At 44.7% G+C, this 26,775-nt stretch overlaps 1 protein-coding gene across 7 annotated transcripts in view; it reads left to right on the top strand.

The window, feature by feature from the left end:
• The window catches only part of ARHGAP8 (Rho GTPase activating protein 8), a 347,233-nt gene that overhangs the window by 307,842 nt on the left and 12,616 nt on the right, over positions 1 to 26,775 (top strand). For 6 of the 7 annotated variants that reach the window (XM_029600083.1, XM_029600084.1, XM_029600085.1 and 3 more), the window contains one exon: positions 19,262 to 19,365. The exons of the other annotated variant lie outside the window; for it this stretch is intronic. In XM_029600083.1, coding sequence (XP_029455943.1) covers positions 19,262 to 19,365 — 104 coding nt within the window. The remainder of the gene's footprint in view (positions 1 to 19,261; positions 19,366 to 26,775) is intronic. 7 annotated transcript variants of the gene reach the window in all.

Below are 26,775 nucleotides of genomic sequence, written 5' to 3'. Positions count from 1 at the left end.
CACCATACCTATCGTGTTGGATTTCCTGCAGGATGGGCTTCAGGAGGGTCTCTCCCTCAGCTCCATCAAGGTTCAGGTTGCGGCACTGTCTTGCTATGGTCCCAGGAGGGATGGCAAGACCATCGCCAAGCACCCAGATGTTTCTCGTTTCCTGCAAGGGGTCAAGCATATTCGTCCGCCACTAAAGTGGCCTGTGCCCTTATGGAACCTTAATCTTGTTTTGGATTTCCTCGCGGGATCCACCTTCAGACCCCTTCGGGGCTTGTCTCTCCGGTCTCTAACCTTGAAGTTGGTGTTCTTGCTGGCGGTGTGCTCTGCACGCCGCATCTCTGAGCTACAAGCACTGTCCTGCCGTGATCCCTTTCTAAGAATCACTCCGGAGGCTATCCATCTTCGGACGGTTCCCTCCTTTCTCCCTAAAGTGGTTTCACAGTTTCATCTTAACCAAACCATATCCTTGCCTACCACGGTAGGTTTGAAGAAATCTGAAGAAGGCCGTTTATTACGCCATCTCGACATTGGCAGATTGCTGCCCAGATATCTGGAAATGACACAAGACCTGCGAAAGACGGACCGCCTGTTCGTCCTACACAGCGGGAAGACGCAAGGTGAAGCAGCCTCTTGGCCCACCATTGCCCGCTGGATTAAAGACGTTGTCAGAGCCGCCTACGTGGAGGCTGGGAAGGCTCCACCTCTACAGGTCAAGGCTCATTCTACCAGAGCACAGGCGGCATCTTGGGCTGAATCCAGGATGCTGTCGCCGGCAGAAATATGTAAAGCGGCGACGTGGTCCTCCCTCCATACCTTTTCCAGGTTCTACCGTCTGGATGTCCAGGCCAGGGAGGACTCCGCTTTTGCGAGGGCGGTACTACATGGTCCTCAGGCAGCCTCCCGCCCCGACCGGGAGTAAAGCTTTTGTACATCCCATTTGTACTGAGTCCATCTGGCTACACGCCAGGAAATGTTGAGATAACTTACCTGGTAATCTTCTTTTCCTTAGTGTAGACAGATGGACTCAGCATCCCACCCAGCTGCCTGAGTACATGGGTTTCACAGATTCCAGGTGAGCCATGGCATTTGTTTCCATAAGAGCGTGCACTCTACCAGTGTCCACGCATTCCGGTTGTGAATGCTGGCGATCTCCAGCCAATGTCAATCGGTCAGGGGAATCCTGTTTTCACTTTTCACTGAGCGTCAGTACACACATCCATAACAGCTTTTGCAAGGAAGATTACTGAATCGCTTCGCTTCCTGTGGGGCTATATACCCCGTGCTGACGTCAGATCCGTCTCCAACTGCTAGCACGCGAATACTATCCCATTTGTACTGAGTCCATCTGTCTACACTAAGGAAAAGAAGATTACCAGGTAAGTAATCTCAACATTTAAAACAGCCACAATTCCTGAAGACTGGAAGGTGGCCAATGTGACTCCACATCATTTAAAGGATTCCAGGAATGATCTGGGAAACTATAGATTGCTGAGCCTGATTTCAGGGCCAGAGAAAAAGGTAGAAGCCATTCTTTAAAATAAAATCACTGGCCATATAAATAGACATGGCTTAATAGGAAGAGTCAAATTTGTTGTAGCAAGGGGAAGTCTTGTCTTAACAATCTTTTAGAGTTTTTTGAAGGTGTAAATAAACATGTAGATAAAGATGAGCCGGTTGGTATAGTGTATTTGGACTTTCAGAAGGCCTATGACAGTCTCCCAGGAGCGTCGTCTCAGGAAATTTAAAATTCATGAGAAAGGAGGCAGGGTCCTATTGTGGTCTGGTAACTGGTTAAAAGACTGGAAGCAGAGGGTAGGACTAAATGGTCATATGGAGAAAGGCTATTTGTGCACATATAGATTGTTCTGCATATTGAGTTACTGGGTAACACTGGCTACCTAAATGTTCTCAGTTCTGTAATCCAAGAGAAGGTGAAAAAAAAAAAAAGCACTGTGCATTTGTAGCCAATTTTGTAGAGGTGTTCTGGGAATGGCTGGAAAACTGAAAAGCTATACTTCTTTAGAAGTGGTGGATTCTGTCTTAAATGAACAGCAAGATACAAATACTCCTGCAATGTGAAGCACTGACTCTTTGTGCTCCTGCTTCCAATAGGAATACCTTGGATGTGCTGAGCACAGCTTGGTAAGGGCATTGTGGGGGCTATGAAGTTAAATTCCACAAATGTTATCACTGCTTGTCACTGCAGTAGGTTGCAGCATTAAGGGACTAATGTATGGACCTGAATAATAATGAGAAAGTTTGAAGGACACATACTAGAACACTGAAATCCTTACACAAAATATTGGCGGGAGGTCATACATAGTCACTGTTGGATGAATGGATGACTGTGAGCTCGTTGGCAGCTCTGTAATTTACAGAATGATTTGTTCAGTTATGAAAACTGGCATTTAAAGTTCATATTATCCATTTATTCTTGCCATTTTAAAAGTAGCAATTTTGTGATATATAGAAGTTTATTGCATAAAAATACATAGGGCTTTGGAATCTAAAGCCTTTTGTTATCTATTTTTCTAACAATTACAGCAGTAAAATCATAATGTACAACTGCCTTTCTGTGGTGAGACAGACAAGATGTTGACTGTTCAGTTTTGGTGTTGTGTCCCGCGGCCGTGGCGCTCCACGACCGTGGCCCCCCTACCTGATTCGCAGCACTCTCTCGCCGCGGGAGCCCCGGGGGAGGGCTCCGATTCGGGCCGCCGCACCCGCGCGGCCTCCGATCCTGCTCGCTGCAGGGGAAGCCGTCCTGCTTCCCCCCTCGCAGCGTCTAGCGGCATCTCCCCTCCGCGGGGGAGATTCAAGATGGCCGCCACCATCCTTAGACGCGAGGCCGCGCCTCCTCCACTGATTTAAAGGGACCTAATCCCTTTAAATGCCTTCACCTGTTCTCTATCAGGCAGAGCAGAGGAAGTATAAAAGGCAGCTTCCTCTGCTCATCCAGCAACTTGGCAACGTCCACTAGTGCTGTCTAGTCTGCTTGCTTCGGTTAGTCTTCAAGCCTTGGATCTTGTTCCTGTTCCGTCTTGACGTTCTCTGGGTCCTGACTTCGGATTGGCCTTTGGTGATTCTCTGGTTCCTGACTTCGGATTGGCAAGTGGTGACTCTCTGGCGTACGAATTCGGACTGGTGAGCGACGACCCTCTGACACCCGACCTAGGACTCCTTCAAGGTTACCGTCTCCAAGGGCCCACCTAAGTCCCAGCGGCCCGGGGCCCTACGGGCTCCTCCTGGGGGGACCGTGGGCTTCCAGGGTGAAGCTCCAGTCGGCCCTTGCACCGTCACCTGACCTCTCAAAGGTCCACCTAAGTCCCAGCGGTCTGGGTCCCTACGGGCTCCTCCTGGGGGGACCACAGACTTCCAGTGGTGAAGACACAGCGCCTCATCCCACATCTTCATCGCCTTCAGGCTCGCCTCAGTCTCCAGTGCCAAGAGTCAGCTGGTCCTGTCTCCCGCTCTGCCTTGCCACCAGATGAGAGAACCTACGGACCCTCCGAAAGGTATACCATCCTCCCATCAGCCAAGGGTCCACAAGCCCGAGCATAACATTTGGTACTTAGGATAAACCGTCAATAGGACACATTAGTAAAAAATTAAAGGGGAAAGTCCACCCCCTGCATCGCAGTAATACTTTAACAAATGTAATAAGCAGATCTTTTTAAGAAATAGATGAAACTTGAGAACATGCTGAATTATACCTTTTATTATGTTTTGCCAGAGCAGTGGGATGTTGTTGCCAGACTTTTCCCAGAAATGTTCTGCACTGGTCACAGCTTAATCTGTACCCAAGAAGCGCTACAACCATTGTAAAGTCTTAACCAGCATTACCAACGCAAAGATTTTTACAAATCTTACCGTCTGACCTCAGATTGGAACCCTGCCTTCTAACCTTTCGAAAAAAACTTAAGATTTGGCTTTTCCTCCAAGCCTTCCCTTAATTTCTAAAATATCAACATACCGCTCAACCAGACTTCGTTCAACTGACTAGACGCTCTGCCTAGTCTCATTATATATATATTTTTCCTCTAGTTATGCTGTCCTTCTACTTCCTGGCTACCCTAGCCCCCCAAGTTCGATCTCCTTGTTATATGTAACTTTGCCTTCTGCTTTCTTGTTATATGGTTATTTAGTTAGTTCCTAAGTTCCATGTAAACCGATTTGATATGAATCTTTCTTTCATGAAGGTCGGTATAGAAAAGTGTTAAATAAATAAATAAAATCTCAACATTTTCATGCACCTGCATGTCTATTTTCAATTTTTTAAAATAAGAAAATAGCAAGCTTGTATTTTAAATACCTGTTCTTTTTAAAGAGTGATTTGAGTAGAACGATGGAACTAGGTAGGAGGAAGAAAAGGGCAGCTATGATCTGCTCCTCCTTACTTGTGCCAAAATAACCCACTAGGTATTTTTATATTACGTTAAGTCGACATGAACATAAGAAATTGCCATGCTGGGTCAGACCAAGGGTTCATCAAGCCCAGCATCCTGTTTCCAACAGTGGCCAAACCAGGCCACAAGAACCTGGCAATTACCCAAACACTAAGAAGATCCCATGCTACTGATGCAATTAATTTGTTATAAAACCATGCAAGCTCAGTTTTAATGTACTGCATACCCATTTAACATTGAATTTGCAGATACTTAAACTTAAATTTCAATCAAATAGAGAAGCCTTTGCAAAAGAAGCACAGAGATCTATTTTCAACAGGCCAGTGAGCAGAAAAATTACCCAAGTAACTTTGCCAAGATATTCAGCGGAACTTACTGAGTAAGTGATCCGCTGACTATACCCAGTTAATGTTGCCCTGTTACTTTTAGAATTTATTTTTATGACCCAGCTGTCCTGAACGTTAGCTGAGTAGTAGTAAATATCAGTGCTGACCTGTTAAAGTTTAGCCCCATTCCCAGGATGTACCTAGGGACACCTCTTTGTCTGGCTAAATTTTATGGGGTAAATATTCAGCTGCTAAGCAGCTAGTTATGTTAACTGGATACTCATATCTGTTAGGGATGTGAATCATTTTTTGACGATTTAAAACAATCGTCAGATATATTTTAAATCGTCAAAAATCGTTAAGAGTCGCGATACAATAAAAATTCCCCCGATTTATCGTGAAAAATCGTAAATCGGGGGAGGGCGGAGAAAACCGGCACACCAAAAAAAACCCTAAACCCACCCCGACCCTATAAAATGAATCCCTTACCTTCCCCCACCCTCCCGATCCCCCCAAAACATACCTGGTGGTCTAGTGGTGGTCCCGGGAGCGATCTCCCGTTCTCAGGCCGTCGGCTGCCACTCATAAAGATGGCGCCGATGGCCCTTTGCCCTTACCATATGACAGGGTATCCGTGCCATTGGCCGGCCCCTGTCACATGGTAGGAGCACTAGCTGGCCGGAACCATCTTTAAAGATGGCCACCGCCTTCGTAAAGATGGCCACCGCCTTCGTAAAGATGGCCGCCGCCGTCTTTAAAGATGGCCGCCGCCGTCGTAAAGATGGCCGCCGCCATCTTTAAAGATGGCGCCGGCCATCCAGTGCTCCTACCATGTGACAGGAGCCGGCCAATGGCACGGATACCCTGTCATATGGTAAGGGCCATCGGCGCCATCTTTGAGTGGCAGCCGACGGCCTGAGAACGGGAGATCACTCCCGGGACCACCACTAGACCACCAGGTATGTTTTGGGGGGCTCGGGAGGGTGGGGGAAGCTAAGGGGTCATTTTTAAAGGGTCGGGTGGGGGTTTTTTTTATTGGGCCATCAGCGCCATTTTTGAGTGGCAGCCAAAATAGCGCCGATAGCCTGAGAGCGGGAGATCGGTCCCCGCGCCCCCACTGGACCACCAGGTAATCGTTCAGATTTTTTCCCCCCTCTAGCCGAACCCGATCGTTAAGACGATCGGGCACACGATTCACATCTCTAATATCTGTGCCACTGAATATAACCATATAAGTTACAGTTAGCCAGATATGTGATATTCGGCTAACTTTAGACCTGCCCTATGGCACGCCTAGAGTTAGCCAGTTAACTTAACCGGCTAACTCAGCTCCTCCCCGGAACACTTACCTCCCACCCCAGGAAGACCCCCAGATAAATCATTATCCAGCTAGAATTTAGCCAGGTAAGCATTTTAAAAATGCGACTAAGCCATTTAAATGGGTATCTTTCCAGTTAACCATCTAAATGGCTTTTGGATATGAACCTCTATGTGTGTAATGAGTTACTCCAACAAAATTTAGTCTAGTTATTGGGAGGAATCTTGAAATCTAGATTTTTGTCTGGGTAACTCCAAAAATACCTAGAAAAAGCCTTCGAATATTGATTTCATAAAGACTACATATACCATGCAATCTTGTCAAAATAATATTACAGTCTTAGAAGATGATTTTTAATACATATAAAAGCAGGAGGCACTAGAGAGGTTACTCACAGATGAACATGTGAGAGGTCTGTTTTCTGAAGAATAACCCAAAAATCTTTTCTTCTTGTTCACTTCTTGATTGAATCTGCAGTATAGCAGCTCTGCAGGGGTGGTTACAATAGCCCAGAAATTTTTGAGAGCCAACTAACTGCCTGGCAATTAAGGAGTTAAGCAGAAAGAAACTGTCCATGATTGACAGAGAGTGACCAGCCAGTGGTAAAACTGTCCTCTATAATTAGCCCCTGTCAAAAAGGGGTGCAGAGAGAGCATGAACTGTTTCATTTCTGAGAGTTTTTTTTTATCCAGGGAGCAGGCACTGACTAAACATAGACATGTGAACCTGGATTTTGCCAGAGCCACTCAGCCTTATACTAGTGTGTAGGGATGTGAATCGTGTCCTCGATCGTCTTAACGATCGATTTCGGCTGGGAGGGGGAGGGAATCGTATTGTTGCCGTTTGGGGGGGTAAAATATCGTGAAAAATCGTGAAAAATCGTGAAAAATCTAAAAATCGCAAAACCGGCACATTAAAACCCCCTAAAACCCACCCCCGACCCTTTAAATTAAATCCCCCACCCTCCCGAACCCCCCCCAAATGAGTTAAATAACCTGCGGGTCCAGCGGCGGTCCGGAACGGCAGCGGTCCGGAACGGGCTCCTGCTCCTGAATCTTGTTGTCTTCAGCCGGCGCCATTTTCCAAAATGGCGCCGAAAAATGGCGGCGGCCATAGACGAACACGATTGGACGGCAGGAGGTCCTTCCGGACCCCCGCTGGACTTTTGGCAAGTCTCGTGGGGGTCAGGAGGCCCCCCACAAGCTGGCAAAAAGTTCCTGGAGGTCCAGCGGGGGTCAGGGAGCGATTTCCCGCCGCGAATCGTTTTCGTACGGAAAATGGCGCCGGCAGGAGATCGACTGCAGGAGGTCGTTCAGCGAGGGTTCCGGCGCCTCGCTGAACGACCTCCTGCAGTCGATCTCCTGCCGGCGCCATTTTCCGTACGAAAACGATTCGCGGCGGGAAATCGCTCCCTGACCCCCGCTGGACCTCCAGGAACTTTTGGCCAGCTTGTGGGGGGCCTCCTGACCCCCACGAGACTTGCCAAAAGTCCAGCGGGGGTCCGGAAGGACCTCCTGCCGTCCAATCGTGTTCGTCTATGGCCGCCGCCATTTTTCGGCGCCATTTTGGAAAATGGCGCCGGCTGAAGACAACAAGATTCAGGAGCAGGAGCCCGTTCCGGACCGCTGCCGTTCCGGACCGCCGCTGGACCCGCAGGTTATTTAACTCATTTGGGGGGGGTTCGGGAGGGTGGGGGATTTAATTTAAAGGGTCGGGGGTGGGTTTTAGGGGGTTTTAGTGTGCCGGCTCACGATTCTAACGATTTATAACGATAAATCGTTAGAATCTCTATTGTATTGTGTTCCATAACGGTTTAAGACGATATTAAAATTATCGGACGATAATTTTAATCGTCCTAACACGATTCACATCCCTACTAGTGTGAGCCCTAGCTCTGAACTTGCTTCCAATAAAGCAAAGCCTAGAAGTCTCTCTTAAATCCAGGTAGTTGCTAGCTTGTGTAAACCCCCCCCCCCCCCCCCCTTCAGCAAGGGTCACTGTAAGCAACAGCATGGGTGGTAAAAACCTGCCTGCAGCTCTGGGACAGGGTACCTGTAACATGCTATTGGGCCCCAGGGAGTCTCACACCCACAAGGAAAAACAGCAGTCCATACTCCAAGTGTTGTGAAACAGAAGATAGAATTTATTGTAAAAGTCAATCAAAGTCCATTAAAGCATGACAAATCCAAAAGATAGTTCAGATTGCAGAAAACAGTATTCACAACTCTTATCAAGTTTGCAGATGCTGACAAGGGTTACTCAGTCATTTTCCCATGCTGTTTGAGTCAACAGTCCAAAAAGAGTCTAACATTCCTGGTGACTACCGAGGCCCAGTACTTCCTTCCAGGCCAATATGAGACCACTGGAAACTTTTCTATCCAATACAAAATCCTCTAGCTGTGGAATTACCATGAGAAAGAAAAGGGGGGTTCCATTTATCTGATTGATCCTTTACCCTCAAGATGGTCTTTAGCTCTTCATTGGGAAAACTACTTTGGCTTCCCTTAAAACTCAGAATTCCTCAGGTCCATGCCCAAAACTGCCTCAGGACTCCCAGACTTCTGACTCCTGAAAGCTTCAACCCAGGAATCCACCCAGGGCTTGTGGAAGCCCCTTAAATACCTTCTACCAAATACATCCCCTTTGGGGGAACAAATTTCTTTTCGATCAAAACCTCCCCTTTCTGTAAAATTTGCCATTATAAAATACACATAAGCTAGGGCCACACTTGATAACGGTCTTACATGCTGCCAGGCTTGAATTTATCAATAGGCACACTAGACCTAAGGTGGCAAATATCAGGGCGCTAGCAAGCAGAGCAAAAGATTTACCACCTGCAGTCTCGCTGCTCTGGGATGCTGATGAAAAAGATCCACTGCCCCACCCCATCTGATGTGCTCTGCAGCTAGACTGAGGAAAAGCCATCCGCTCACTCCAGATGATATAGCTTTGTACCCACAGTCTTTAAGCTAAATATTCATTGCGGATGTATGCGCCTAAGTCCACTTTGGAAATTTGTGAGTTGTCCCAGTATGGGCTTGCACACATGCAAAGAAAGTTAACTTTTTGCGCTGATGCCGCCAGACCCTCCTTCCTCTCGTCAGCTTAAAGTGCTTCTCTGCCCCTCCCTCCTCCCTTGCATCCAATTTCCATCCCCTGAACCCTAAAAATCTCTACTGAGAGTGGGATACCTGTTTATGTTTTCAGCTGCTGCACTGGAGCATGCTGGGAGCGGATAAGTTATACATTGTTCTCAGAAGAGTTTTTAGGGTTCAGGGGATAGGGGGAGGGTTCAGGGGTGGGGATTTGGGAGTAGGGGTGCAGATAAGCACTTTAAGCTGGCAGGGGCTGGGAGGGTCATGCAGTAGCAATGGCTTAAATATAGATTGAATCAGGGATAGAAGTGGTGGGGGGGGGGGGGGGAGCAACAACGGACCCTCGATATTAAATATTTGTTTATAGAGCACAGAAACATAAGAACGTGCTATACTGATTCAGACCAAGGGTCCATTAAGCCCAGTATCCTGTTTCCAGCAATGGCCAATCATAAGTACCTGGCAAGATCCTAAACAATAAACAGATCCCATACTGCTATCGCACAGTGATAAATAGTGATTCTTTCTTAAGTCTACTTGGTGAATAACAGTTTATTGACTTCTTTTCCAGGAATTTGTCCAAACTACGATACACTAACTTTCTTAACCACATCATCCAGTAATGAATTCCAGAGTTTAATTTTGCATTGAGTGAAAACAAAATGTCTCCAATTTGTTTTGAATGTGCTACTGTGGTCACTCGGCAGCATCCACAGGTTGAGAAACAGATGGAAGTACAAATAGGAGGCCCAACTCTGGCTGGTTCCACACAAAGAAATACTTTATTTACAGGCAAAAACAAAAGTACAGCATAAAAGCCACTTATCTTAGTCCCTTGTGTTTAAAAACAATCAAATATATGTAGTTCTGGCATAGGCTGAGCTTCCTGCCTTCTCCCTGAGGCCTCTTCCACCCTTCTGGGCCCTGCCTTCTTATGCAAGGCTGCAGGGATCTTCCCTGGTCCCAGAATCCCTTGCTAGCTTGGGTCTTAAGGAGGGTAGATAGCTGTAGCTGGTCATTTAAGGTGTTATGAGGGATTTTCTTTTTTTTTCTTTTGTTTTTATTGAATTTCCAAAATTTACAATAGTATTTACTATTCAGAAATATTTCAGACTCTATACAAAGTCAATTCAAGTATTAAAAATCATACACTTTTAATGAAAAACAGTCTGAAACAATTATAAGAATATTGGGAGACTAAAGATATCAGAAAAAGAGCAGAACCATTAAGAAATTTAACATTGAATTGCTGCACAGTTTCCCCCACACATTATATTTAACAACCATAGAAACATAGAAACATAGAAATGACAGCAGAAGAAGACCAAATGGCCCATCAAGTCTGCCCAGCAAGCTACGCACTTTATCCATTTTTTTTTCCTTTTTTCTCTCTCCCACCTGTTACTATTGGCTTCCAGTACCCTCCAGCCCTAATTCCCCTCCACCCAATTTAGAGAGCAGCTTTGAATCTGCATCCAAGTGACATCCAGCTCAATTGGGGGTAGCAACCGCTGTAACAAGCAGGCCACCCCCTTGCCCCATACTCTTACCCACCCCTGTTTTTATTTTTTTGTTTTATTTTATTTTTTTTTTGGAAATAGCAGCCCTCCATCCTTCCGCTCCGTGAAGGTGGAACACCAACTACTGGCCACTGGCATCCCGCTCCTTGAATGCCTCTGTGGCTACTGCCGCTCCGTGCAGTGTTTGAATGCCGCTGTGGCTACTGCCGCTCCGTGCAGTGTTTGAATGCCTCCACTTTATTCACGCCCTCTAGACTTGATGGATCCACAGTGTTTATCCCACGCCCCTTTGAAGTCGTTCACAGTTTTAGACTTCACCACTTCCTCCGGAAGGGCATTCCAGGCATCCACCACCCTTTCCGTGAAGAAATACTTCCTGACATTGGTTCTTAGTCTTCCTCCCTGGAGCCTCAGCTCGTGACCTCTGGTTCTGCTGATTTTTTTTCCGACGGAAAAGGTTTGTCGATGTCTTTGGATCATTAAAGTTTTTCAAGTATCTGAAAGTCTGAATCATATCACCCCTGCTCCTCCTTTCCTCCAGGGAGTACATATTTAGATTCTTCAATCTCTCCTCGTATGTCATCCTATGAAGACCCTCCACCTTCTTGGTCGCCCTTCTCTGTACCGCTTCCACCTTGTCCTTGTCTCTTTGTAGATACGGTCTCCAGAACTGAACACAGTACTCCAAGTGTGGCCTCACCAAGGATCTGTACAAGGGGATAATCACTTCCCTTTTCTTACTCGATATTCCTCTCTCTATGCATCCCAGCATTCTTCTGGCTTTTGCTATCGCCTTGTCGCATTGTTTCGCAGACTTCATATCATTAGACACTATCACCCCAAGGTCTCTCTCCTGCTCCGTGCACATCAGCCTTCCCCCCCCCCCCCCCCCCCATTGAATACAGTTCATTCGGATTTCCACTCCCCATATGCATGACTTTGCACTTCTTGGCATTGAATCTCAGCTGCCATATCTTCGACCACTCTTCCAGTTTCCTTAAATCCCATCTAATTCTCTCCACTCCTTCCGGCGTGTCCACTCTGGTGCAGATCTTAGTGTCGTCCGCAAAAAGACAAACCTTACCTTCTATCCCGTCCGCAATGTCGCTCACAAAGATATTGAACAGGACCGGTCCCAACACCGATCCTTGTGGTACACCACTTAAAACCTCTCTCTCTTCAGAGAAAGTTCCATTTACCATCACGCATTGTTTTCTGTCTGTCAACCAGTTTTCAATCCAGGTCACCACCTCAGCACTCACTCCTAAGCTTCTCGTTTTATTCACCAGTCTCCTGTGCGGAACTGTATCAAAAGCTTTGCTGAAATCCAAGTAGATGACATCGAGCACTCTTCCTTGATCCAATTCCTTGGTTACCCAGTCAAAAAAGTCAATCAAAAGTCAACCCCCAGACAGAAATATTTAAGAGTGGGAGTCCAGCTATAAACGCAATTGGTCCGGTTCAGTAAATATGTATCTCAAATTTTGGTATATAATTATGCATTTTGAAGGAAAACACAAATGATATCTAGTTCCTCTTGATGTAGCTTCAATCCTCATTGCTAGGAACTTTTTTTCTTCTTTCCTGAGTGCCTTTCATGATATCTGGAAAGACACGAACTTGTTGACCATAAAATTCCTGTGCTTGATTCCGAAAAGCCAAACTTAATACTGAATCTCTCTCGGAAATAATAGTGAATGTAACCAAAAGTGTGGCTCTAGAGTCTATAATTATTTCCTGGGACATCTCCAATATCGTAGACAAGTTTACCAAGGATTCATTCAGTTGATTTTGCAAATCATTCTTTCCCTCTTTATTAGACGGTATATATAGCATATTCTTGAAATAGCAGGGATAGCTTGTTCAGGAAATTTAAGAACATTTACTAGATAGCTTTTAAACAAATCCCAAGGTGTAACCATTTTTGATTTTGGAAAATTTAGTATTCTTAGATTAGTTCTCCTCAATTCATTTTCCATATTCTCCAATTTCTTATTACATACACTTTCCGATTTGAACAAATTATTTTGAACTTCCTTCAAATTTTCAATTTTTACTACCATTTCTTTTACAGATGTTTCAACAACATTTATTTTATTGTCCAAGCACTGCACCTTAGTCATACTTTCCTTTACCATAAGAGTCAAGGCATTTATAGATTTATCCATTGATGTGAGTGCATTCCATATTTCCTCCAAGGTAATCTTAGGAGGTCTCATTAATGGTTGATGACAAATTACCTTTATATCTGGTTCTCTTCTTCCCATCTCTGTCAGGCCCTTCCCTCTGCCATAACCGAGCTGCTCCTCTGCCTTCAATCCCGTGGAGCTCTGAAACACTGAGCTCACCGAAGTTTGCAGATCCTCTCCGCTTCTTCTTGGGGCATCGAGATCCTCTGAGAGTGTTTTTCTTTTCAGCTCATCCACCATGTCCTCCGTTCTTCTCGAGGACTCAAACGGAGACTTGGGAACCATTGGCATGCTGGGGCAAAGGGATGTCTCCTCTGCCATAAGAGTCAGCGTCTGTTCTATGCTGATTCCTCCTGCGGCTCCTTCCTCCGGCTGGGTGTTAATGGGTCCCGCTAACATCGAGTCAATCCTCGGTTGCCGTAAATTGGAGATAGGAATAGGGGTAATATTATTTCTTATTCTTTCCTTTCTCTTAGTGTGCGGCATGCTGAGTCAAGAATAATAGAGGAAGTCGCAGAGAAATAGGCAAAAATCAAAAGACCTCCGAGGAGCAGGACGCTAGCGTGTATTCCATGCAGCGCCCATCTTAGTCTCCTCCATGAGGGATTTTCTTACATGCTCCCTCACATAGCCTCTCCAACAGTTCAGCTGAGCACCTGCCTAATCTAGGGACACCTCTCTAGACAGAAAATCTGCATTGGTGTTGTTGCTTCCTGCCCTTTGTCAGATCTTATAGTTGAAGAGTTGCAGGGACAGGAACCATCTCATCAACCTCGCATTGGATTCCTTGTTTCTGTTTATCCATATGAGTGGATGATCCATCATGAGCGTGAATTACTGTCCTACAGGTAGTAATGCAAGGCCTCTAAGTCACACTTGACTGCAAAGGCCTTCTTCTCAATTGTTGAGTAATGCCTCTCCCTTTGCATCAGTTTCTGGCTGATGAATGCAATGGGGTGTTCTTTGTCATCCTTCTCTTGAACTAAGACTGCTCCCAGGCCTACCTCTAAGGCATCAGTTTGTACCGTGAAGGGTTCAGTGAAGTACAGACTTATTAGGACTGGTTCAGTGCATAATGCCTCTTTCAGAACCTGGAAGACCTTCTTCACTTTGTCTGACCATTGGATCCTCTACTTTCTTTTAGTAATTGGGTATTAACCTCCTAAATTACCTTGTAAGCTTAGGAAATCTCACTTTTGCTTTTGTTTGTATGACTGGCACTCTGGTAATCACTCAATCTTCCTGGTCTGTGGGTAGACCTTCCCCTTTCTAAGGGTGTGCCCAAAATATTGGACTTCTTATCCTCCCAGCAAGCACTTTTTAGGATTGGCCATCAACTTGCCTTTCTCAGACTTGTTAGGATATCCTGAAGTTGGCTTAGATGTGCCCTCCAATCCGGACAGTTTAACACAATGTCATCCAAGTAGGCAACTGCATAACCTTGATGCAAGCACAGTAGGCAATCAACCAAGCACTGAAATATTACAGAGGCATGGAGTGCAAAAGGGAAAATGGTGAATTGGAAGAATCAACCTGGCATAGAGAACACAGTCTTCTTCTTCGCCGCTGGCATGAAAGGAACCTGCCAATACACTTGTGTAAGGGCCAGGGTAGAAATAAACTGGCTGATCCCAGATAGTCAGCAAATCCACTTGAGGCATTGGGTATGCATCGAGTTTTGAGAACTTGTTGATATTTTTAAAATCAATGCAAAACCTGATGCTCCCATCTAGCCTTGACACGAGCACTATCAGTGAGGACCAGAAACTGTTATATTCCTCTATAACTCCAAGCCGGAGCATCTCCTTCACTTTGGTCTCAATGATGCGGCACCTGGCCTCGAGAATCCATTTGCTGCATGACAACACCAGGAGGCGAAATTATGTCATCCTGCACAAGGTGGGTTTAACCGGGCAGGTTCGAGAAGATCTCCTTATTTCGTCCACTAGCTGATTTAAGTTGGCTGTCTATATGGTGGAAGGTTGCTTTCTGAAAGAAATCTGGGTTTGGTCTACCTCAGGTCCAGCCTCTGGATCAAACTCTTCTTTGTGCACCACTCCGCATATCGGTGCCTTATATTTTTCAGGAGATTTACGTGTAGATCTGAGTTTTCTTCCATTTATTCAACTGGGCTATTTTATAATCCACAGGCCCAGTTTTGTCTAAAATTTCATAAGGGCCTTACCAGTGGGCTAACAACTTGCTTTCCAAAGATGGAAGAAGGACAAGGTCTTGCTCCCATGGTTGGAATACCCTTTGAACCATGGGGTGATTGAATCCTCTGGCTTGGATTGTCTGAGCTTTTTCTAGGCACAGGCGGGCAGCCTCCACAGCCTTCTTGCACCTGGATAATGTAGTTGACTAGGTTATGCCTGGGTTCAATTCTTCTTTCCAAGTCTTACGAGCTATGTCCAAGATTCCCCTGGGTCTCCTCCCTTACAGTATCTCAAAAAAAGGTGAAAACTACATCAAGCTCAGGGGTACTTCACAGTCGGCAAACATCACATAGAGTAGCAAGGAGTACCAGTTCTTGCTGTCTTCCGCCACAAATTTTCTCAACATTTGTTTGAGCATCTTATTAAAGTGTTCAACCAGACCATCCATCTATGAATTGTATACCAAGGTATGCAGTGATTTTACCTTGAACAAGGTGCAGAGCTGTTTCATTACCTTAGAAATGAACAGAGTTCCTTAATCAGTTAAGATTTCCTTGGGCAACCCAAGTCAAGAAAAATCTCCATTAAGGCGGATGCCACCATCTGGGTCTTTATGTTCTGTAAAAGTACTGCTTCCAGACATCTGGTGGCATAGTCAAGAATAACTAAGATGCACCTATTTCCTGGGGCAGATCTCTCTAAAGTTCCAGGGCTACCCTTTCGGCACTGATATAAGGGCTACTGGTCGCTCTCCAGCAGGCTTAATTAATTGGCACTTTGGGAAGCACTGGCAAAATAGCTGGACCTGTTTTTTTCCTCATCCAGGTTTTTTTCCTCATCCAGGTTTTTTTCCTCATCCAGGTTACCCCCTAAAAGGTGGCCATATTCTAACTCCAGGACCTACTGGCAATACAGTTTGGGAACTAGGAGTTGTTCTATCACTTCTCCCTCCAGATTTCTTTTAGTTACCCTGTAAAGTATGTCTCTTTTAATTACAAAATAAGGGGGAAGGAGATCCTTAACTTCTGCTCCAGGGACTAACTTCCCATTCACCCTCTGGATATGTTGCCTGTCAGACTCTGAAATTCCTAGGTCATGCTCATTTTTCCGCTCAAAGTGATTAGGGTAGGTGGCTGCTCTTCCTCTGACTGCAAGCCCTCTTCCCTGGTGGCCCTGGAATTAGTAGCATAACTGTATTTTTCCTGTCAGTGTTGCCTCCAGGAATTAGGGATCTTTGAACCTTTATGATACATGTCAAGAGCTTCTTAAGGGAAGAGTTCTGGCAGTGCCAGTTTGTCATTGCTGGTGTGGGTGAATTGGATGTGAGTTGGTTCCTCAGGATTTTGAAGTTCAGACAGTCCCATCCTAACACTACTGGATACGGAAGCCAAGGAATAACTTCTACTTCTATCTTGTCTTGGCCAACCGGGGTCTTCAGTTGTATATGGCTTGTTTGATATTGCCATTTGTCCCCATGGATGTAAAGAACCACCTGAGTTAAAAGATTCAAAAATAGCCCTGTCAAGTGATAAACAGATTGTTAATATTAACAAAAAACAAACTTTGAAATGTCTGTATGCTAATGTCAGAAGTCTTAAAAGTAAGATGGGAGAGTTAGAAAGTATAGCACTGATAGAAGAGGTAGACATAACTGGTATCTCAGAGACCCAGCAGAAGGACGATAACCAATGAGAAACTATACCAGGTTACAAATATATTGCAATGATAGGGTGGAGGGATGGCACTTTATATTAGGGATGGCATACAGTCCAACAGAATAAAAGATCCTGCAAGAGACTAAATGCACAGTAGAATCCTTATGGGTGGAAATTCCAAGTGTGATGGGGAAGACTGAGGCAGCGGGGGTATACTGTTCACCAAAATGAACAGATAGATGATGAAATGCTAATAGAGATTAGTGACGCTAATAAATTTGACAGTACAGTAATAATAGATTTCAATTACCACATTATTGACTGGGTAAATGTAACATCAGGACATGCTAGGGAGGTAAAGTTTCTAGATGAAACTAATGAAATAGAGCAGTCTGGGAACCTATGAGAGGGAATCCATTTTAGATCTAATTCTTACTGGAACACATGATTTGGTGTAAGAGGTAACAGTAGTGGGGCCACTTGCCAACAGCAATAATAGTGCTATCAAATTTGACTTAATGATTGGGAGGAAATTAAATAAATCTGTAACTCTAGCATTAAACTTTCAAAAGGGAGGCTTTGACAAAATGAGGAAAATAGAAAAAAACCAAAAGGTTACATCAGGTATGGTCATTGTTTAAAAATACCATCTTAGAAGTCCAGTCCAGATGTATTCTAGAGATGTGAATCGTGTGCCCAATCATCTTAACGATCGGGTTCGGCTGGAGGGAGAAAAAAATCTGATCGCTGGAGATGTGAATCGGAATCGGTTCCGATTCACATCGTTAATTTTTTTTTAGTGAGGCCCGACCCTTTAAAATTGACCCCTTACCTTACCCCCCCCCCCCCCGAACTCCCCCAAAACTTTTTACGAGTACCTGGTGGTCCAGTGGGGGCGCGGGGACCGATCTCCCGCTCTCGGGCCATCTGCGCCATTTTGACTGCCACTCAAAAATGGCGCCGATGGCCCGATTAAAAAAAAAAACCCACCCAACCCTTTAAAGATGACCCCTTAACTTCTCCCACCCTCCCGATTCCCCCCAAAACATTTTTAAATTACCTGGTGCTCTAGTGGTGGTCCCGGGAGCGATCTCCCATTCTCGGGCCGTCGGCTGCCACTCATAAAGATGGCGCCGATGGCCCTTTGCCCTTACCATGTGACAGGGTATCTGTGCCATTGGCTGGCCCCTGTCACATGGTAGGAGCACTGGATGGCCGGCGCCATCTTTAAAGATGGTGGTGGCCATCTTTACGATGGTGGCGGCCATATTTAGGGGTTGTTTTGGTGTGCCGGTTTTCCCGCCCTCCCCCCAAATAACTCCCGTTAGTGGACACTAACGGGAGTAACGATTTTTCATGATAAATCGTGAAAATTTCTATTGTATCGCGCACTGTACCAATTTTTGACAATTTAAAAAATATCGATTTTTTTTAAATCGTCAAAAAACGATTCACATCCCTAATGTATTCCATCTGGACTGGAAAGTGGAAGTAAGGCCAAACGACTGTCATCATGGTTAAAAGGTGAGATGAAAGAGACTGTTTTAGCCAAAAGAAATTTCAAAAAATGGAAAAAGGATTCAACTGAAGAAAATAGGAAAAAGTATAATCATTGGCAAGTTAGATGTTTTACATTTAGCTTCTTTAGTTCCTCATATTGTCGTCAGTCTTCAGTTCTTCAGTGTCTTCTGTGTCATTGTCTGCTCTCCTGTGCTGTTTCTCACCTCCCTACCCTCCTATCTGTCCCCCTGCTCTCGGATGGCTCTCTGGTTCTGAACTTGGCCTGATTGACTCTCAACTTTTCCTGAACTCTGCCTGCCATTGACCACTGCCTGACCATCGACCATGTCCGAATGCTGCCTGCTTTGACCACTGCCTGCCTCCGACTATGCCTATACCCAGCCTGCCTCAGACCCTGGCCTGTGGCCTAACCATCTCTCCGGATATTCAGCTCATCAGCAGAGGCACCCGCCTAAGACCTGCCATCCCCGGCACCCAAAGGCTCAAGCTAAGGGGAATGAGAGCTGGTATAGGTGAAGCTCCAGTTGGGCCTCTGCCACAGCCAGCTTCATCAGCCGACAGTGGGGACCTGCAGCATTCCTCCCTGCAGGTTTCAGATAGTAGGTGTAACATGTAGATACTTTTGATAGGATAATTTTCAAAGAGAACGTATACATGTACATTCCATTTGAAAATTGGTGTAACTTATGTGCATATTTGCTACATTGGTTTTGCATGGTGTTACAGAATTACCGTAATATTGACCAAAATCCATATAGTTTGTTCTTAAACTCCTCAAGGAGCCCTGTAGGGACAGGGATTAAAATATGAGAAACCTCATCATTACCAGGAAACTCACAAATTATTCGGAAGACAAAAGTTCCCTAAGTTATTTCAATAATATTTTTAAAACTGCTTGGTTTTAGAGGAGCCATCTTTCACAGAATGCTTGAGCTACTCTTTGATATTCTGTGCATACAGTTTTAAGATGACAATTTATTACAAAGCTTTTCATAAATGTATAGAATTATCGTAACTGAGTCTTAAACCTGATGATAGCCTGTTGTCTCTCTTGCGAGCTTAAGTTATGGCTTTTGTATGGCAGGTGTGGAGAGCAGTTTACGCGTAGCCAACTGTAAACAAATCATACAAAAACTTCCAGAGCACAACTTTGTCATACTGAAGTATCTTATGTGCTTCCTACATGCGGTAAGTATGACTGAAGTCCATATTTCATTAATACACATTTTTTTGCTGAAGAAAGGCAACATAAAAGAGCTGTACTTAGTTTCAGAGACTGGGCATATCTAAAGTGCAGCACTCCTGAATAGCATCATAAATCTATGTTATAATTCAAGTACAATAATAACCAAAATGGCAGTTTCTATACAAGCCTTTAGAAATAATCAAAGCTTCAGTAAATACCCACATTATCATTCATTAATGCTTAACCAAACCCTAGAAGCTATTATGAAAATCCACATGTCATTTGCAATTAGTTTAACAACTGACTGTATATTTCTGTTCAGTCTCCCAAAGAGTAGAAATGGAATTATTCTAACAATAGATACACCATCTCAGTACATTTTCTAAGAGCTAAATACGTGAGGTGTTAATGAGGTGTACAGAAGTTCTATATAGTGTTTGCTGTAATTGGACAACAGTGTTCAGAGTTATATTAGCTATACAGAATATTCAAATATTCAAAGCATTAGGTTCAGTTAATATGAATACATCTGCCTGTAAATTTTGCTGATATATATTATTTTTTTTAAACTTTACATGAACTTTTTGCATTGATAGCACTAACAGTTATTGCTTGTCTCAGGGTTAGATGTTCTTATAAACAACTACGGCATAATTTTCACACAGTATTCTGCAGAGATGTCATTCTTGATGTGCAAGTTCCAGCTTTCCTTACATGTCTACTTAGACCCTCAGTGAGTGCTAAGCTTTACCTCTACAGATTTTCTGAAGTAATGAGCTGTTATTCTTAAACCAAAATATAAGAAGAATATTTAGAGGTCAATATTCAGCTCCAGTTAGCTAGTTAAATTCCAACTTACCCCTAGATTCATCAAGCCTTGGTAAAATCTCTGCAATATAGAGCGTTAACATCCCGTGGTAAAATATGGGCATGGTTAGGCCAATAACTGAAATACTGCATCACATATTTAAATACCGTGTAGCAAGATACTCTTTCACGTCATGCTGCTTTCTCCAGTCATAGTTCTGCTGTCTGCTATGTATCCTTTGCTTTCCTAGCCCCTTTGAGTGCATTCTTTCATCATGGACTGTCTTGGCCTTTTCACGAACTTTGCACCATGGTCCTTTGCAGTCCACCTTTGAGTGCAGTCTTTCAACATGGACTGTCTGAGCCTTTTCTTGCCTTCACATTGTTCTGTTGGCATCAGCTCTAACATTAAAGCTGTAATGAAGAAATTGGGTTGCTACTTCTACTTCATAATTTCTTTGCTGAAATCATCATTTTGGTTTGGTATAAGATCATTATACTGTATATGTAGTGCTGCTAATTGTAACAATGTATGTACATGTATCCACAAAATATTCTGGTTATTTGTTACAATGTCATGTACTATCTGATATCTTGTCCTTGCAGAATATGATTACCAAAGATAATTTATTGCTTTGAATGTTGTGACTACAATTGTTTAATAAAGTGGTCACATATTTTGAAACTTTACTTTCTTTTTATTTTGGGGTGTTTGTCTTAAGGTTTAGCTAGGTTAGAGGTTTGGGACCCATATGACCTTGCATGCCATAGTGCCATTGCCCATTCCAACTAGGCAGATTTCTCCCAAGCAAGAATATGTGGTATAGACCTTAACAAGGAAAGCAAATTGTATGGTCCCAAGGAAGAGCAGCAAGAGCAGAACATAAAACTCCTTACCATGGAGCTTCAGAAGAGGCTTACATTGCCTTATCCAGAGAGATACTCTTTGACAACTATTGGGTTCATGGGCATGTAATTGAGATGGCCATTATCTAGCTAGTGTTCACTACCATATGCTGTTAAGTAGAATCAATGTTGAAATGATTGGCTAGAGCTGATGTAGCAATGTCTTCACTCTGTTGGTGAGCAATAGTTTGTATAGCTGTACTAATTTCATAGGACAGCTTTTCAAAACCATTAGCCTCTTCCATTGTGAAGATGTATCACCTCTGACCGAACATAAGAACATGCCATACTGGGATAGATCAAGGGTCCATCAAGCCCAGCATCCTGTTTCCAACAGTGGCCAATCCAGGTCATAACAACCTGGTAAGTACCCAAAAACTAAGTCTATTCCATGCTACTGTTGATAGTAATAGCAGTAGCTATTTTCTAAGTCAACTTAATTAATAGCAGGTAATGGACTTCTCTTTCAAGAACGTATCCAATCCTTTTTTAAACACAGCTACACTAACTGCACTAACCACATCCTCTGGCAACAAATTCTAGAGTTTAATTGTGCGTTGAGTGAAAAAGAACTTTCTCCGATTAGTTTTAAATGTGCCACATGCTAACTTCATGGAGTGCCCCCTAGTCTTTCTATTATGCGAAAGAGTAAATAACTGATTCACATTAACCCGTTCTAGACCTCTCATGATTTTAAACACCTCTATCATATCCCCCTTCAGCCATCTCTTCTCCAAGCTGAAAAGTCCTAACCTCTTTAGTCTTTCCTCATAGGGGAATTGTTCCATTCCCCTTATCATTTTGGTCGCCCTTCTCTGTACCTTCTCCATCGCAACTATATCTTTTTTGAGATGCGGTGACTAGAATTGTACACAGTATTCAAGGTGTGGTCTCACCATGGAGTGATAAAGAGGCATTATAAGAACATAAGAACATAAGAAATTGCCACACTAGGTCAGACCAAGGGTCCATCAAGCTCAGCATCCTGTTTCCAACAGAAGCCAAACCAGGCCACAAGAACATGGCAATTACCCAAACACTAAGAAGATCCCATGCTACTGATGCAATTAATAGCAGTGGCTATTCCCTAAGTAAATTTGATTAATAGCCGTTAATGGACTTCTCCTCCAAGAACTTATCCAAACCTTTTTTGAACCCAGCTACACTAACTGCACTAACCACATCCTCTGGCAACAAATTCCAGAGCTTTATTGTGCGTGGAGTGAAAAATAATTTTCTCCAATTAGTCTTAAATGTGTTACTTGCTAACTTCATGCAATGCCCCCTAGTCCTTCTATTATTCGAAAGTGTAAATAACGATTCACATCTACTCGTTCAAGACCTCTCATGATCTTAAAGACCTCTATCATATTCTCCCTCAGCCATCTCTTCTCCAAGCTGAACAGTCCTAACCTCTTCAGCCTTTCCTCATAGGGGAGCTGTTCCATCCCCTTTATCATTTTGGTTGCCCTTCTCTGTACCTTCTCCATCGCAACTATATCTTTTTTGAGATGCGGTGACCAGAATTATACAAAGTATTCAAGGTGTGGTCTCACCAGGGAGCGATATAGAGGCATTATGACATTTTCCGTTTTATTAACCATTCCCTTCCTAATAATGACTGTTGCAGCACACTGAGCCGACAATCTTAAAGTATTATCCACTATGATGCCTAGATCTTTTTCCTGAGTGGTAGTTCCTAATATGGAACCTAACATCGTGTAACTACAGCAAGGGTTATTTTTCCCTATATGCAACACCTTTCACTTGTCCACATTAAATTTCATCTGCTATTTGGATGCCCAATCTTCCAGTCTTCAAGGTCCTCCTGTAATGTATCACAATCCGCTTGTGATTTAACTACTCTGAATAATTTTGTATCATCCGAAAATTAGATAACCTCACTCGTCGTATTCCTTTCCAGATCATTTATATATATATTGAAAAGCACTGGTCCAAGTACAGATCCCTGAGGCACTTCACTGTTTACCCTTTTCCACTGAGAAAATTGACCATTTAATCCTACTCTCTGTTTCCTGTCTTTTTACCAGTTTGTAATCCACGAAAGACATTGCCTCCTATCCCATGACTTTTTAGTTTTCTTAGAAGCCTCTCATGAGGGACTTTGTCAAACGCCTTCTGAAAATCCAAATACACTACATCTACCGGTTCACCTTTATCCACGTTTATTAACCTCTTCAAAATAATGAAGCAGATTTGTTAGGCAAGACTTCCCTTGGGTAAATCCATGTTGACTGTGTTCCATTAAACCATGTCTTTCTATATGCTCTACGATTTTGATCTTGAGAATAGTTTCCACTATTTTTCCCGGTACTGAAGTCAGGCTCACTGGTCTATAGTTACCCAGATCGCCCCTGGTGCCTTTTTTATATATTGGGGTTACATTGGCCACACTCCAGTCTTCAGGTACAATGGCATTTTCCGTTTTATTTACCATTCCCTTTCTAATAATTCCCAACATTCTGTTTGCTTTTTTGACTGCCACAGCACACTGAACCAATGATTTCAATGTGTTATCCACTATGATGCCTAGATCTCTTTCTTGGGTGGTAGCTCCTAATATGGAACCTAACATTGTGTAACTATAGCATGGATTATTTTTCCCTATATGCATCACCTTGCACTTATCCACATTAAAGTGGATAAGTGCAAGGTGATGCATTGATGCAAGGTGATGCATTGGGCATCTAAATGGCATCTGCCATTTAGATGCCCAATTTTCCAGTCTCAGAATGCTTCCTGCAATCACAATCTGCTTGTGATTTAACTACTCTGAACAATTTTGTATCATCTGTAAATTTGATTACCTCACTTGTCGTTGTTGTGTTTGAGGCATTGTGGAACTTTGTTCGCAATGGAGATGACTCCACCCATGGGGAGGGGCCCCGATGGGAACCACTGCGATAGGCGGAACTCATATAGCAGACACAGTATGGATAGAGGCTTTATTGTACTGCTATAGATAGATGGTGGTAGCAGGAAGGTAAGGCACTGATCCAGAAGTGCCAGTACGTTCAACAGGCTCAGAAGTGAAGTCTCACCCACATGTTAATGATAGGCGGAAGCCCGCAGTGCGGGTAATGTTGCTGCTGGTGGGGGGTGCCTGGAGCACCAGATCATAGAGGTACTTACAGGAATGATGGTGTCTTCCTGAATGTGGAAAGTTGGGACCGAAAGTCTGTGATGCAGGATATAATGGCTGGTAGGCCCTCGAGGAGCAAGTACCCGATGGTCCGATATCCTGAAATGTAGAAGAGGGAGAAAGACCCCCGAGGAGCAGTTCTCTTAGAGAGAACCCCGAAGGGTAGTTGGAAGCGAAAGACCCCCGAGGAGCGGGTATCTAAAGCTTCTACAGTAGCAAGGCCCTAGGAGTCGAAGCAGCGTCTAAGCATTCAGCTTAGAGCGGCCAGAGTAGCTAAATCTGAAGTCCTTGCTAACTCAAGGTGGTAGCAAAGCGGAGGCTAGATATACCCGGACGTATTGACGTCCTGACGTGGGGCCGCCCCCGAGGTTCCCGCCGTGACGTGTGTTTGAGCGTAGGAGATGTGCGCGCTCGCGCCCTAGGAGGCCACGGGAGTGAGCATGGCAGATGGGGACGCCCATGCTGGTTTGGAAACAGCGAGACCGGTTCACCTTTTATCTACATGTTTATTAACTCCTTCAAAAAAGTGAAGCAGATTTGTGAGGCAAAACTTGCCTTGGGTAAAGCCATCCTGACTTTATTCCATTAAACCATGACTTTCTATATGTTCTGTGATTTTGATATTTAGAACACTTTCCACTATTTTTCCTGGCACTGGAAGTAAGGCTAACTGGTCTGTAGTTTCCTGGATCGCCCCAGGAGCCCTTTTTATATATTGGGGTTACATTAGCCACCCTCCAGTCTTCAGGTACAATGGATGATTTTAATGATAGGTTACAAATTTTTACTAATAGGTCTGAAATTTCATTTTTTAGTTCCTTCAGAACCCTGGGGTGTATACCTGTTTTGGTTTTGAGGTGTTTGAGTGGATTCTTGGGTACTGTGGAGGTGACCAGGCCCACGGGGAGGAGCCCCGTGAGGGACCACAGTACTAGGCTAGACTCGGGACGCACAAATACAGAGATTCGTTTTTTTATTATACAGCTGATGTATACCACCAGAGGTGGCAGTAGTGAGGTGATCCAGAGGTGGCAGTAGTGAGGTGATCCAGAGGTAGCAGTCCAGGGACCCTCGACAGAGGGGACCCGTCTCACAGAGATGGTATAGGGATATCCGGATGCAGGTTCCCAGCGCATCAGAGCTGTAGATGAGACAGACTGAGAAAGTTAAATTACTCACTGACAGGCCGATACAGTAAAGCGCGGCCGCGGTTACCCTGCTTCTAACCTGCTTCTAACTCACAATTTGGCCGCGTAAGTCCAACCCGCGATTCACTATCCTTTTTAACTCATCCTTACCGCTTCTTTAAATCAACCGGTAACCCTTTCCGCCCACAGCATGTATATGAGATGTAAATGCTCCGATTAGCTATTCCCTCCCATACAGCAATGTGCGCCCCGATTATCTCCTTTTTAACCTGTAGTTTTGCCGCACGTTTAACCTGCTAACTTACCGCCTACCCTTATCCCTGCGTTACTGTGGAGCGTCAGGTCAGAGAGACAAAATTTCATGGGCAAACGACCCCCTCACCTCCCGGGACCCTTACCTTGGCGTTAGTGTGGTGTGACAGCAATAGGTAGGCTCCGGTCAAAATCCCCCCCTCCCGAAGCAAGGCGCAGGGTGAAAATCGGCTCGACATGTCATTAAAGCAAAAGTAAATAAAGTGTAATAAAAGTAAACTTACTGCATGTGAATTTTCTTTGAACAGTCCTCCCAAGGTGCGCACTGTGGCTCCCCTGGCTCCCCTGCCTCCCGGGGGCAGCCTGGCGGCGAAAGCGGCAGGCGAAAGCGTACGGGCAGGCGGGTGAAAGTGTACTGGCGAAAGTGAATGAATGCATGTCCGTTCGTGGCGGGAGTGCATTCATTCACTCACCTTCGCCGGCGGGCATGCATTCATCCAGGCGGAGGGAGCCGGCGGGCGTGCATTCATCCAGGCGGAGGGAGCCGGCGGCGAAAGCGGCTTCCAGCAGCCCCCACTGGCGGTGAATGAATGCAAGCCTGTGTACGCCTGTGCGTGCAATTTGGTCGCTCAAGGCGTGACGTCACGACGTTTGATGTCACAGCGTGTGATGTCGGCGTTCACTAATGCACTCCCTTGAGCGCCCAAATTGCACACACAGGCGTGCATTCATTCACCTTCGCCGGCGGGGGCAGGGGAGCCAAAGTGGCTTCCAGCAGCCCCCGCCGGCGAAGGTGAATGAATGCAATTTGGGCGCTCAAGGCAGTGCATTAGCGAACGCCGACGTCACACGCCGTGACATCAAACGTCGTGACGTCATGCCTTGAGCAACCAAATTGCACGCACAGGCGCACATTCATTCACCTTCGCCGGCGGGGGCTGCAGGAAGCCGCTTTTGCGCCGGCTCACCCCGGGAGGCAGGGGAGCCGCAGTACGCGCCTCGGGAGGAGGAGAGAGAGAGAGGACTGTTCAAAGAAAATTCACATGCAGTAAGTTTATTTTTATTACTTTTATTTCACTTTATTCACTTTGGGGTAGATTTTCAGACGAGCGCGAACAGCCTACTTTTGTTTGCGC

This window comes from Rhinatrema bivittatum, chromosome 4 (genome assembly GCF_901001135.1).
Source record: "Rhinatrema bivittatum chromosome 4, aRhiBiv1.1, whole genome shotgun sequence".
Taxonomy (NCBI): domain Eukaryota; kingdom Metazoa; phylum Chordata; class Amphibia; order Gymnophiona; family Rhinatrematidae; genus Rhinatrema; species Rhinatrema bivittatum.
This window is presented reverse-complemented; position numbering and strand designations above follow the sequence as displayed.